General features: G+C 47.2%; 1 protein-coding gene across 2 annotated transcripts in view; it reads left to right on the plus strand.

Annotated features, from left to right (window-relative positions):
• TUFT1 (tuftelin 1) overlaps window positions 1-9,994 on the plus strand; it is a 46,038-nt gene extending 36,044 nt beyond the window's left edge. For both annotated transcript variants that reach the window (XM_007130479.4, XM_007130481.4), the window contains 6 exons: window positions 41-169; window positions 745-839; window positions 3,786-3,891; window positions 4,766-4,849; window positions 5,733-5,833; window positions 6,624-9,994. In XM_007130479.4, the coding sequence (XP_007130541.1) occupies window positions 41-169; window positions 745-839; window positions 3,786-3,891; window positions 4,766-4,849; window positions 5,733-5,833; window positions 6,624-6,687 (579 nt within the window). In that variant the 3' untranslated portion in view covers window positions 6,688-9,994. The remainder of the gene's footprint in view (window positions 1-40; window positions 170-744; window positions 840-3,785; window positions 3,892-4,765; window positions 4,850-5,732; window positions 5,834-6,623) is intronic.
• Window positions 9,995-13,588: the final 3,594 nt, after the last annotated feature.

Here is a 13,588-nt window from a genome sequence, read left to right on the forward strand (position 1 = left end):
TCCCTCTGCATGCTTAACGCATCCCCATCCTGTGTCACAGGTCACACTCAGTCGGTACCAGAGAGAAGCAGAACAGAATCAGGTGGCCCTTCAGAGAGCAGAGGACAGAGTGGGGCAGAAGGAGGCGGAAGTCGGGGAGCTGCAGAGATGCTTTCTGGGAATGGAGACGGTAACTGTTGGAGTCTTGCTGTCCAGACTTCTGGGCTGGAAGGCGCCTGGGGATTGACTGAGGTGGTCGCAGGGACTGTCCTTCTCTGAGCAGCTCCAGAAAAGCACATTTCATAGCTTCCTTCGGCAAATACCTTCGAGGACCTTTCAGCCCTTAAGGAACGGGAAGCTCTTTCTCTGTCAACTTAGCCCTTGACAACTAGAGTTGAACCCATTTCCATTTCAGGCGGGTTCTTGTATAGCTGCCCTTTGGCTTTTGAAGATGGTTCTTCAGGAGCCACTCAGCCTGGTTTCTCGGGGACTGGTAGCCATAGTTGACGGGGGGCCTGGGTAATGCAGGGCCAGACTCTCCCTCTGGGCAGCTGGGTGAGGCTGAGAAGTTTCTATGTGCTGGGGTGGGAAGGGTTATCGTGGACAGGGGAGAGTGCCCCATCAAAGCAGCTTGGGCTTCTGCTCTTTGGCAGCTCTCCCAGACCCAGCGGGGGCTGACTGCTAGCCCCAGTGCCCATCTCACCCCAAACGCAGGAACTGTCGCCATCTCCTCATCTTAGATTTTCTTCACTTTGGCACATCCAGGAGCATCAGGCCTTACTGGCGAAGGTCAGGGAAGGGGAGACAGCTCTGGAGGATCTTCGGAGCAAGAAGGTTGACTGCCGAGCAGAACAAGAAAAGTAAGGACTCTGGTTCACCGTGAGGTTGGGGTGCAGGGAGGGGAGGGCACAGACCTGGGGAAGAAGCTGGTGTTGATCTCAGATCTTCCAGCTCTGACTCACCATGTGTCTGCTCAGTGTGGGGCCCTGCCCAGGGAGATACTGTTGGGGAGGCTGCCATCTCCAAGGAGCTCATTTTCCAGGAGTAATAACCTGAAGAAAGAGCTTCTACAGTTTTAGAGCCAGGGTCAAGCAGGAGCTGGTAAAGTGTCTGCCGTTGTGGCACATCATTCCTTGGTTGTCACACTGGATGTGGAAGTGGTATTATTACACCACAGCTTACCCCTCCGGCCCCTAAGCAAAAACCAACTGTAAACTATCTGAGGGTAAAATTGAATACTTTCCTCACAAGTCGTGCTGATGAAAATACAATGAGCAGCTTCGTGGAGAGATACTGAACTTCTTTCACCTGAACCATCTCAGAAATTGAGACCCACCTGTCAGCAGTGGCATCTAGGGGATCTCTGAGATCCTTTCTACTCCAGGTTTAGAGGATTTTGTGAATTCCCTCTGATCAGAGGGGATCAGAGGCCCCAGGCCAGTGAAACCTACAGGGCAAAGATTGAGCCATTCTTGGACCTTCACGAATTTAGAAATTTTTTCCGCTGTTGGCAAGTAATATAGAAGATCTCAGATGGTAAATCAAATTTTTTAAAACAAATTTATTTATTTTATTTATTTATTTTTGGCTGCAGTGGGTCTTCGTTGTTGCACGCGGGCTTTCTCTAGTTGCGGCGAGCGGGGGCTACTCGTCATTGCAGTGTGTGGGCTTCTCATTGCGGTGGCTTCTCTTGTGGCAGAGCATGGTCTCTTGTGGCAGAGCCAGGCTCACAGGCTTCAGTAGTTATGGCGGACAGGCTCAGTAGTTGCAGTTCACAGGCTCTAGAGCGCGGGCTTAGTAGTTGTGGCGCACAGGCTTAGTTGCTCTGCGGCATGTGGGATCTTCCTGGACCAGGGATCAAACCCGTGTCCCCTGCATTGGCAGGTGGATTCTTAACCACTGTGCCACCAGGGAAGTCCCGGTAAATCAAATTTAACATTAGTATATTGGTCTGGACTTTACCGTATAAGTTGGACCTTTCTAAGTTCAACAGACATTACCTGAAGGGCCTTCTAAGGAATTCCAAGATGAACAGACACAATCCTTGCCTTCTTGGACCCCTCAGTCTGCTGGGGGGTCCTTTTCTCTCCTTTGGGATATCCTTGATCTAGGCCTGCCTGGCATGAAAAATGCAGACATCTTATTGTAGCCTTCTTTCAGACTTCACAGCAGAATTGCTTTATTTTTTTTTTTTTTTTGATTTTTTTTTTTGTGTGTGTGATACGCGGGCCTCTCACTGCTGTGGCCTCTCCCGTTGTGGAGCACAGGTTCCGGACGCGCAGGCTCAGCGGCCATGGCTCACGGGCCCAGCCGCTCCGCGGCATGTGGGATCTTCCCGGACTGGGGCACGAACCCGTGTCCCCTGCATTGGCAGGCGAATTCTCAACCACTGCGCCACAGGGGAAGCCCAGAATTGCTTTATTTAAAAAAAAAAAAATTTTATTTTTGTATACATTTATTTTGGGCTGCATTGGGTCTTCGTTGCTGTGCGCGGGCTTTCTCTAGTTGTGGCGAGTGGGGGCTACTCTTCATTGCGGCGCACGGGCTTCTCATTGTGGTGGCTTCTCTTGTTGCGGAGCATGGACTCTAGGCGCATGGGCTTCATTAGTTGAGGCACACGGGCTCAGTAGTTGTGGCTCACAGGCTCTAGAGCGCAGGCTCAGTAGTTGTGGCACGCAGGCTCAGTAGTTGTGGCGCAGGGCTCAGTAGTTGTGGCACACAGGCTTAGTTGCTCCGTGGCGTGTGGGATCGTCCCGGACCAGGGCTCGAACCCATGTCCCCTGCATTGGCAGGTGGATTCTTAACCACTGCGCCACCAGGGAAGCCCCAGAATTGCTTTAAATTACTCAGCACTCCCTCCTCAATGGTGGAGGTGCTCATGGACAGGAGACTGAGTGGAAGAAGCAGGAGAAACACAAAAGACCAGGTAATCCAAAACCGAGACTTGGGGATGGCAAGTGACAGCTGTGCATCATAAATGCTGATTTTCTAAATAAAAGGAGACTGAGTAATAGGGCACTGGAGAGCTGAGGGTGACAACTTAGAATGTTGGAAGCTAAGGAAGGATGAGTTTGGAGGCTCAGATTGCACTGTCCCCCACGCTGAGCACTGCCCATCTTCTAGCAGTGGGCGCTTGTCTGTTTCCTCAGGCAGACCCAGAGAGTAATTGGTACCAGCAATTCTTCAGCACTCTGAGCTCCTGGACACTCTCCCCAGCCACCTGACCTTTGGAGATCTTGGCCCAGTTTGCTTAGAAGAGGCGAAGGAAACAGCAGTGTCTGGGAATCAGGAGACTTAGAAACAGACTTGTGTGAAGAGGCTTTAAGGGTCCTCAAATCTTATCTCCCTCTTGATTTAAAATCCCTGCCAAAGCTTGATGGTCTAGGGTATCATAATCCCAGCTTGTACTTGAATCTTTCCAGGAAGGAGGAGTTCATTACACTCGAGGCAGTCCACTTTCTGACAACTTTAATACTGAAAAAGTCTTTCCCGTGTTAATATAAGAACTCCTTCCTTGAAACACCTACCTATTGGCTCTAGTTTTATCCGTAGAACTATCCAGAATGACTTATCCTTTCTAACCTTTCTGAGCCTCAGTTCCCTTATTTGGACTAGATGATCTCTAGTGATGCTTCTAATGTATTGTTCTAAGGTGTCCCACCACCTCCTCCTTACAGCAGACCACTGGGGAATCAGGCAGAGGGAATCGTGCCTGATCGAAACCCCCTGAGCCCAAGGCCCTTACTGTGACTGGGTGGAGAAAGCATCTTTTCCCCTTGCCTCAGCCTTCTGGTCTTAATCCCCAGAGCTGCTAACCTGGAAAAGGAAGTGGCTGGGTTGCGGGAGAAGATCCACCACTTGGATGACATGCTTAAGAGCCAGCAGCGGAAAGTCCGGCAAATGATAGAGCAGGTAAGCAGGGTTAGATCTTAGCCTGCTCTGGGTTACCCCCTCTGGAAGTTTCCACATTGTCTAGCCCTGTTTTCCTGTCAAGTCTACACCTTTATTGATTTATTCTCTTGGGTATCTTGGCTTATATTCATTAAGTGTCCCATAAAACATTTATGGCAACCGATTACTAGGTTAGGGTGATTGGGATTTGCTCTTCTCCCATCTTTCCCCTACTTTTTTGGTTATTTGCCTTGTGCTTTCCCATGGGAGAAGAAGGAAAAGGTTATTCTCTCCCACACTTTGAAGAGTGCTGGTAAATGAGTAATTAAGTCCCAATAAACTCACTTATCTGTGTGTAGATTTTCAGCCTTTGCACCTCATGCACATTTTCTGCCTTCCCTTGCCTGAGCTAGGGTAGCACACTCAGAATATGCCATTTTGTAGAATTGTTTTGAGAATTTAAGATACCCTAATTGGGAGGGCATAGTTGCTGCATGTCAGCTCCATGAGGGCTAGGATTTTTCTGTCTTGTTCACTGCTGTTACCCATTCTCTAGAACAGGGCCTGTCATATGGTAAGCACTCACTAATCTCTTGAACCAATACATAATTTGTATTTCCCAAAGTCAAACAGAATGGGTTGTGAATCATCCATTACTTTGGATTATCAGGGTGGTGTTCCCCTCAAACTCCTGCCCCCACACCTGGGGTAATCAAGAGTTTAACACTGACTGAAACAAGGCTTTTATAGAAAAGCTAAGCCAGTCACGTGAGAGTTGCAAAACTCTGCCCTTTGTCTCTGCTGGCTCCCCTGGCAGCGCAGCGGGGGGCAAAGTGCGATGAGTATGTAATGAGTCATTTCAGAATGAGCTCCAGTGTCTGCCACATCTTTGCAGCTCCAGAATTCAAAAGCTGTGATACAGTCAAAGGACACCGCCATCCAGGAGCTCAAGGAGAAAATTGCCTACCTGGAAGCCGAGGTGTGTGTTCTGGGCAGCCCTGGGAAGGGAGCAGACTCTTGAAGAAAAAACTGGACATAGGGAGGGAGAGATTCTGGAGGGGGGTCTCGATCCTGTCTAGCTGCTGCTCGGAAGTGAGTAGCTGGGGCGGTTGAATGATCTTCAGTTCTGCTGAGTGAACATTTTCTAAGACTCTTCAGGGAGTTAAGACGTGTCCCCACTCTGAAAGGATATATCCTCGTGGTGCAAGCCCTGTGCCACATAGCAGCATGGAGGCCGGCCCTTCATTCTGACTGTATGGGCTTGGCAGAGGAGCTGACAGTGGAGCTGAGCTTTGAAGGAGGATGCATTCTACAGGTGGAGTCTTCTCCTTAGCTAAGGCGATGGGCTCGATTAGCTAATGAGTTCTTGGTCTGATTTCTACCATACCTCAGGGCCCTTCCTGTCCATTGACTGACTACCTGAGATTGCTTTGCAGCCATTGTGTGAGGGTCCCCGCTAGTGGGGGAGATAAAAAGAAATGGGAGACAGGGTTGTTTATCTCCAGGGAGATTGCAGTCTAGATTTATAGATAAAATACATTTTAAAAATATGTAAGAATACTTTATAGAAAAGCATATGGACAAACAAAGTAAATATCTCAGCAGACTATAGGAAATTATATGCAAGAAATGTATAGAGAGGATTTACAGGAGATGATCAGTGCTGCACAGTTACTGAGAGAACACACCTTCAGGGAAGGAGGCTGGAGCAAGTACTGGAGGGAGAGGGCATCCTGGTGGCACACAAGGTAGGGGTGGGGGTGACAGCAGCGCACAGAGGTGGAGACCAGAATGAGCTGGTTAAATGTGGCATGGGGCAAACCAGAGGAAGCCCAATTCTAATCTCATAACTTGTGTTACAGAATTTAGAGATGCACGACCGGATGGAACACCTGATAGAGAAACAAATCAGTCATGGCAACTTCAGCACCCAGAACCGGATCAAGACTGAGAACCTGGGCAGGTGAGTGGGCATGCATAGAGTGGGCCCCAGGTAGAAAGTGAAGGAAAAAGGGACAGAGCCATGGGAAGGAGACCTTTAGTGCCAAGGCCAGGATGAGGCTCTTCTAAATCCAGCTTCATTATCTCAGTCTCGAATCTGACCCATTCTCCACCTGAACCACTTTCTAACCAGGTTAGAGTAGAGCCTGATAGCAGAACCCCAAAGAGGCCCATGAACAATGCTAGAGGCGTCTGAACCCCCTGAAGTTGTATGCAAAAATTGTGAATGTGTAGTAAGGGCATAGTTCCAGGGAGAGGGCCTTTTGTTTCCAAGAGATTCACAAAAAGGTCCAAGACTGAAAAAAAAATCAAGAATCACAGCCAGGGCTTCCCTGGTGGCGCAGGCGCAGTGGTTGAGAGTCCGCCTGCCGATGCAGGGGACACAGGTTCGTGCCCCGGTCCGGAAGGATCCCACATGCCGCGGAGCGGCTGGGCCCGTGAGCCATGGCCGCTGAGCCTGCGCGTCCGGAGCCTGTGCTCCGCAACGGGAGAGGCCACAACAGTGAGAGGCCCGCAATCACAGCCATACCTACTCCTAAGGTGTTCAGCTGCGCCTTCTCTTTTCCCCACCCCTGCCACCAGACAAAAGTACCAGTCCCCTAATCTCTTAGCACTGACACTTACTATTTCAAGGCATTAGAACCAAGAGATCAGCGGGCCCTGCAGGGTAGAATCCAGAGGCAAACTGGAGGGGCGGCTCTGTGAAGGGTGGGCAACAACAGGGCACTCAGCATTTCCGACTTTCTTTTCAGCATTAGGATCGCCAAGCCCCCCAGCCCAAAGCCCATGCCTCTCATCCGAGTGGTGGAAACATGAGCTGAAGGAGACAAGATGCTGCTGTTGCTGGTGCCTCTGGCCTGAGGAGCAGCCCACCACCCCTGGAGGCTGCCGGCCCTGACTTTGACTTCCCAACTGCTCCCTTCATGGTTCCGAACGCCCATCCTCTACTCTGGGCGGACGGGCGATGAGCTCCCCCTCTGGACACTGCAGCCTCTGGAGGCCAGCGATATCCTGCCCACAGGACCCAGGACAGTAGCCTTATTCCCATAGTTACTATTTTTCTCTGTAGCAGAGCCTCCCTTCTGTTGTAGACTGGAGTTTGTAGCCCGGGCCGGTTATTCTGCCCCAGAAGCCAGGCCCTCCGCAGGTCAGGAGAGGTGACAAGATCTACCTCATCCCTAGAGGCTGGAGGCACAGATGTCAGCAGTGATTGAAGAGTGTCCTGGGGGCATGAAGTTCCTTCCTTAAACGCAGCCGCAGATCTTAGCAACAAACTGTTTTTCTAATTGCTCCACCCTCAGCCCATGCTGACCCCGGCTTCCTGCAGACAGACAATGGGGCTACCTGTCATGGCCTGTGAACCTCAACTTTGACTGGACAGCCTTGTCTTTTGGGGAGGGGGAATGTCCTTCAGGGAGTAACTCTTAGCAGAAAGGTTCTGTGAGGCCACGGAGAGTTACGGGCGACTTCTGTCTGCTGTGAAGACTCCCAGAATCTCTTAGGGTTTCCCCCTAAGTTGCGGTGCAAGATACACCTCATTCTTGTCGACTCAGAGCCTAAAAACTGTTTTCACTGGGTTACATCAATCTCAGCGAAGAAACTCTCATGGTATTTATTTTGCTAAGTTATTGGTGTTTTTGCTTACATCTCACAACTGATTAAGTACCAGAGTTCAGAGTTCTACAGCCTTCTCTTGCGGTGTTTGGATTTGCTCGACAGAGGGAAAAGAGTGTTCCCGGTGGACTTGTCGATTTCAGAATGATGTCATAGTCTTTTTATCTCTTTCATGCTGCTTTTCCCTTCCTCCTCCAAACCTCAGGAAGGCAAGTATTGACATATTTGCCCTGAAGCATCGGGGTCTGAGTGTCTGTTGTTCAGGGGAAGAGAGCAATCAGGAGGGATTGAATTCTTCCCTTAACCCCTCTGCACCCCTCTTGCTCCACAGTCAGTTTGTTATCCTGGCTCTGAGTGAACCTGCCACTCATCGAGTTTCTTTAGGGCTCTTCCTGCAGCCTTAAGGAGGAGATAAGCATCAGAATGTTGTACCGTAGGACACAGAAAAATGAAAAATAAACATTAAGTCTTTAGGTTCTACTTGGCTCAAAACCAGAAGCCTTAAGTCTGTGGTTTCTTTGTATCAGGGCTGAGCTCCCATGCTGGCTTTGTCCATCGTGTTCTGGTGTTCTGGTGTTCTTCACGCCATTCCCATTTGTGAAACGAGGGGGTTGGACCAGATAATCTCCGTAGGCCCTTCCAGTTCTGATATTCTTTCCTGCGGCATGTTCTTTGTGTGGTGAATTTAATAAATTATGTTAATGTGTCTCTTTGAGCTCCTGGCCTGGTTTCTTTTCACTTTTCAGGCAGGTTGAAAGAGCATAATTTTAGTGCCTCTTGCAGATGGGCACCCTGCTGTCCACATCTGGGAGGTATGGAGACATCCCCAACACGATGATATGGGGACTTTGTGGCATTCAGAGGAGTTAGCATGTCTCTGTTAAGCAGCTCAGCTGCATGGTCTGAGTCCCCATTGCAGGAGGTAGCCCCTAACTTGAGCTCTGACCCTGTCTGGGGTGGCGGCCTTGTGGGATCCCTAAGTTTGGCCACTGCGTGTCTTCCTCAGTTGGAAAAGATCTGCTCACAGACAGAGGTCCTGTGATTACTTAGAGATTTACCAATCAGCACTGGAGGGAGATGACTAACTCCATGTGCTTCGCAGAAATGAAAAGTATTCTGGAAATGCTGACTGCAGCTGTTTGAGGCTTTAGTTTTTGGCTATCTCTAGGCATCATTCAATTAATCCACCGATCATCTTTTTCTTTCTGCCAAAAAATGTAGTTGACTGCAGGGCCCAACGGGGACATAGCTAAATTTACATGAATCTTCCCTGGACCAAAGAAACTAGAAATGGAACCTCCGTCATCCCTGGCCGCATTTCCTCTCTAGTCCCCTTTCTCCTTCAATCAAAAGAATGTAAATTTTTCTCTTGTGACTTTTCTTACCCTGTTTGCTTCTCAGCTAATTCACATCCAGGCTTCAGGATGTACTGGAAACCTTCCATTCCAGACCTGGGTTTGTCTTCTGACAGCCTGGGTTCTCTTCCTTCTCTGGAAGTCTTGCTTGGCCTGGGTGTATCTAGACTGTGCTTGCTCTCTGGACTATTAAGAGGGTGGAAGCAGGGTGCGGTTGCCTGAGGTGCCAAGGTGACTTGCATGGCTGGAAGGAGACAGGAGCGAGTGAGCCACCGCACAGGAGAGGGAGGCTCTGGGATGGGGCTCAAGGATGTGTTGGGATGAGCAGAGCTTCTATTTGGAGATAATGAGGTGGTCTGGAAACGTTCAGGAGATGAGAACTAGAGCTCTAACGGCAGTTCCCTGGAGGTCCAGTGGTTAGGACTCTGCGCTTTCACTGCCTCGGGCCCGGGTTCGATCCCTGGTCAGGGAACTAAAAGCCCACAAGCCACGTGGCACGGCAAAAAAAAAAAAAAAAAAAAAAAGAACTAGAGCTCTGAGAGATTCCTGGGACCAAAAAGTGCCCCTGGTGTATATTTCCCCAAGTTTAGTTGTACCACTGCTGAAAGGAACAGGGGCTAAGAAGGGTCTGTGGGAAGAAAAAGTAGCTGAGGGAAAGGTAAATTTCCTGGCAACTGGCAACTTTTCCATTAGAGATGGAGAATGGGGACTGGAGGAGAAGGAAGCAGAGCCCAGGGCCTGAGAAAGGGCGTGGTGAGAAACTGCTCCTGACTTCAGTGGCCTGTTGATTGCCTGCGTTATGTCATTTGTAAGCCAACTCCTCTGTGCTCCTTGAATATGTTGCAGAGGGAAGATTGAGTCTGACTCCCTGGGACCTTTGCCATGACGGCCTGTTTATTTGAGCTGGGTGTTGAGAGCTGCCCGGACACGCAGCCATCATCAGCAGGCTGCTATAAACCCGGAGCATCACCCCAACATGGGAAAAGCTTGCAGGAGCACTCCTTGCCTCTGTTCTCCCACCTCTTCATTTGTCCCCTCCCTGAGTAGAAAAAAGCCTGACAGGGACATGGTATTTCAACCAAATGGTACATTGGACTTCTTTTTTTTTTTCAGTTTTTTATTTTATTATTTTTTTAACTTTTTTGAAAAAATATCTTTATAAATGCTTTACAATGATGTGTTACTTTCTGCTTTATAACAAAGTGAATCGGCTCTACGTGTTCATATATCCCCATATCTCCTCCCTCTTGCATCTGCCTCCCACCCTCCCTATCCCACCCCTCTAGGTGGTCACAAAGCACCGAGCTGATCTCCCTGTGCTATGTGGCTGCTTCCCACTAGCTATCTATTTTACATTTGGTAGTGTATATATGTCAGTGCTACTCTCTCACTTCTTCTTTTTTAAAATTAAGTATCTAAAGCCAAAAATTGATTGGCTTATTTTCAACTCTATTTTAAAAAATTTTGTATTATGAAACGTTCCAAGATGTACTCTGTAAAGATGCTTTGACATGATATGGCTTAAAGCAACTTAATTTGACTGAGGAGGGTAATATCCCTTGGGGTAGAAAAGCAAATTTCTGTCTTTAATCAGCTCTTCAGTGTGTGTTGCTGTTTTTTGTGGGGCCTCTGCTAATCCCGTGGGCTCCCTCATTCCTCATTGCCAAGCGTTGCAGAGCTCGGGCCTGAGTTTGTTCAGGCTCTGACCCAACAGCAGATGTTAGCCTAGGGCCCTTGGCCTCTTTTCCATGCTTCGATTTAGGACTCTCACTTCGCAAGGAGAAAGTGTTTCCTATCTTCCCTGTCCCAGTTCTAAGCCCCATGGCCTTGAAACTCAAAGTTGGAGACCTAAATATTCTCTAGCCCCTCTTTCTCCAAGGAAAATCCTTATCTAGCCTGAGGCTAAAGGAGATGTGTTTTTAAAAGGTGAGAAATTTCTAACTCTGTGTGCTCTGTGGGTTGGCAGTGAGACCTACTTTGAACTCTAAAATGTGTGTGGCCTTTCTTCTGGAATCTCTCTTCCTCTGGAGTCCTCTGGGACATGGGATTGAGGGTAGATGGTGGTAGGATAATTAATTTCCTGATGGGGTATTGGTCGCCAAGTCTTAGACCACAGGATCTCACAAGCTGAGGGGAAGGAAGTCATTTGTCTTCTTGACTTAATCTGTCAATTCGGGTGGGGGGGTATTCTAGGCCAAACTCACATATGTCTGCAGGAGTTTGAGGACACTTATATCTGTTTTATATCTATTTCTATGTGTTTGTGTTTGAACTGGCCTGCTATGTAAAACATATGATTGTGGGGGAAAATTGGAAAAACACTGATGTTTAGGAAAAACTCAGTTTTTCACCTGTATGTCTCCTTTACTACATACACAGAACACTTCACTTCTGGTCACCAAGTATGTGGGTTTTTTTCCCCCTATAACAGACAATTCTCTGCAACACCAGCTGGGTGTCCTACAATTTAACTCAATTCTGACACCATCTACCTGGAGATAAGGTTAAGGGCTCAGTCACAAGAGACTGTCCCTCCCCAACCTCAGATGCCAACTGCAAGTAGCAGGTCCCTAGCTGGACTTTTGTCTGACTTGCCTGCAAACTGGAGGTTCCCACAGTCCCCTCCTTGGGTTCGATTAATTTGCTAGAGAGGCTCGCAGAACTCAGGGGAATCACCTACTTACCTTTACCAGTTTATTAAAGGATATAATAAAGGATGCAGATGAACAGCCAGATGAAGAGATCCATAGGGCGAGGCCTGGGAGGGTCCCGAGTGCAGGAGGTTCAGTCTCGGTGAAGTTGGAGTGCATCACCTTCCCAGTATAAGGATGTGCTCCCCACCTGGAAGCTCTCCGAACCCCATACTGTTGGGATTTTATGGAGTCTTCCTCATGCAGGCATGATCAATCGTGAACTTCATTTCTAGCCCCTCTCCCCTTTCTGGGTAAGTGGGGGACAGGGCTGAGAATTCCAAGCTTCTAATCATGGCTTGGTCTTTCTGGTGATCAGCCCCCATCCAGGAGCCCGGCCGGAGTCCCCTCATTAGAATAAAAGATGATCCTAGTGCATTTATCACTTAGGAGTTGACAAGGGTGTTAGGAACCCTGTGCCAGGAACCCAGGGCACAGACCAATACATATGTTTTCTCTTATCTCACCACTAGTCTGTAGATCTGTCTCCTTGGATATATTCTAATCTCAGGGTCAGGAGGACCAAAATTGACTTCCTTCGAAACTACCTTCCCTTTTCAACTCTCATACTTCCTCTTAGTAGAGAGAATCACTTTCTTCAGTGATTTAGAGCCATCTTTGACTCTTTGCATTTCTTTATTCCTTATATCTAGTTTGTCAATATGTCCTAATGTTTCCTCTTTTGAGATATCTCCCAGACTTGCCCCTTCCCAAGTTCGTATCCTCTTAGCCCATCTCTTTAAGCCTGGATTACCACAGAAGCCAGTCCTCACTGGTACCCCACCTCTAGCCTAACCTGCCCCAAATCCACCCACCTCACCACTGTCATTTGAATTTCTCCCAGATACATTTTCATCCTATCAGCGGGGTTATTTAGCCAGGACAAAAGAAGGCTGATGGAAACATGATAGCAGTCTCCAAGAGATGAAAATTTGTCCTGTAGAAGGAGGTGCAGTTTCACTCCACCTAGCTCCAGAGGGCAGAACTCAGACTTGTGGGTGGTACCTGCAGGGAGATGGCTAAGAAACAAAAGGACAATTAGAGTGTCAGTTGGACTGTCTTGACAAGTTAGCAAGTTTCCCTACATATGCCAGTAATATCCCAGTTAGAAAACAATCTAAAATAACAAATACAAAATACCTAGAAGTAAACTTTATTTGAAATGTCAGTGATCTATGTGAAGAAAATGACCACATTTTGTTGAAAAATATGGGAAACTTAATGAAGAAAAACTTTCCTGGATGGCAGAGTTTAAAATCATCAAGATGTCAATTCTTCCTTAATTTATTTTTAGGCTTCGTGTACTTACAGTGAAAATTCCAAGAGTCCTTTTACAATTGGATATATATTATTTAAAAAATTATTTAAAAATTTTTTATAAATATAATTGTATATTATTTTAAATATTCATATAATTATTTTAAAAATTCATCTGGAAAAATAAACAAGGGAGATGGCAAAGAAAATTTTGAAGACAGAGCTTAATTGGAGGATTATTAGCCTTGGTGGATAGTGAAATATTACATAGCTAGGCAGAAATAGACTCAGTTTTATATAAGCATTAAAAAAAGGATAAAAGAAGCATGCAACTCAGTGGGGGATAAGGCGTTTGAACAGTTGGTTAAGAATTTAGAAAAAAAAAGAAAAAAGAATTCTAACCTTAAACAGTACACCTGAATAAATTCTAGGTAAGTGAAAGAAGTTAAATACTACAACTTAACTGTAGAAAAACTAGAAGAAAATACAAATGAATATCAACTCTGAGAGGAGATCCATTTAGAATTTTAGTATTAAAGGTCATGAAGGTATATGTCAATTATGTCCCAATAAAAAATAAAAATAAAGGTCATGAAGGAAAATATTTTAGTTCATAAAAATGTAAACTTTCTAAATTGAAAAACTAAAGAAGGCCAAAAAATGAGGAATTATTAGTGGCAAATATGATGAAGAGGCAGCATATTTGTTGATAAGCTCATATTGATAAAAGTACTAAGATCCGGGCTTCCCTGGTGGCGCAGTGGTTGCGCGTCCGCCTGCCGATGCAGGGGAACCGGGTTC

This window comes from Physeter macrocephalus, chromosome 4 (assembly GCF_002837175.3).
Source record: "Physeter macrocephalus isolate SW-GA chromosome 4, ASM283717v5, whole genome shotgun sequence".
NCBI classification, from domain to species: Eukaryota; Metazoa; Chordata; class Mammalia; order Artiodactyla; family Physeteridae; genus Physeter; species Physeter macrocephalus.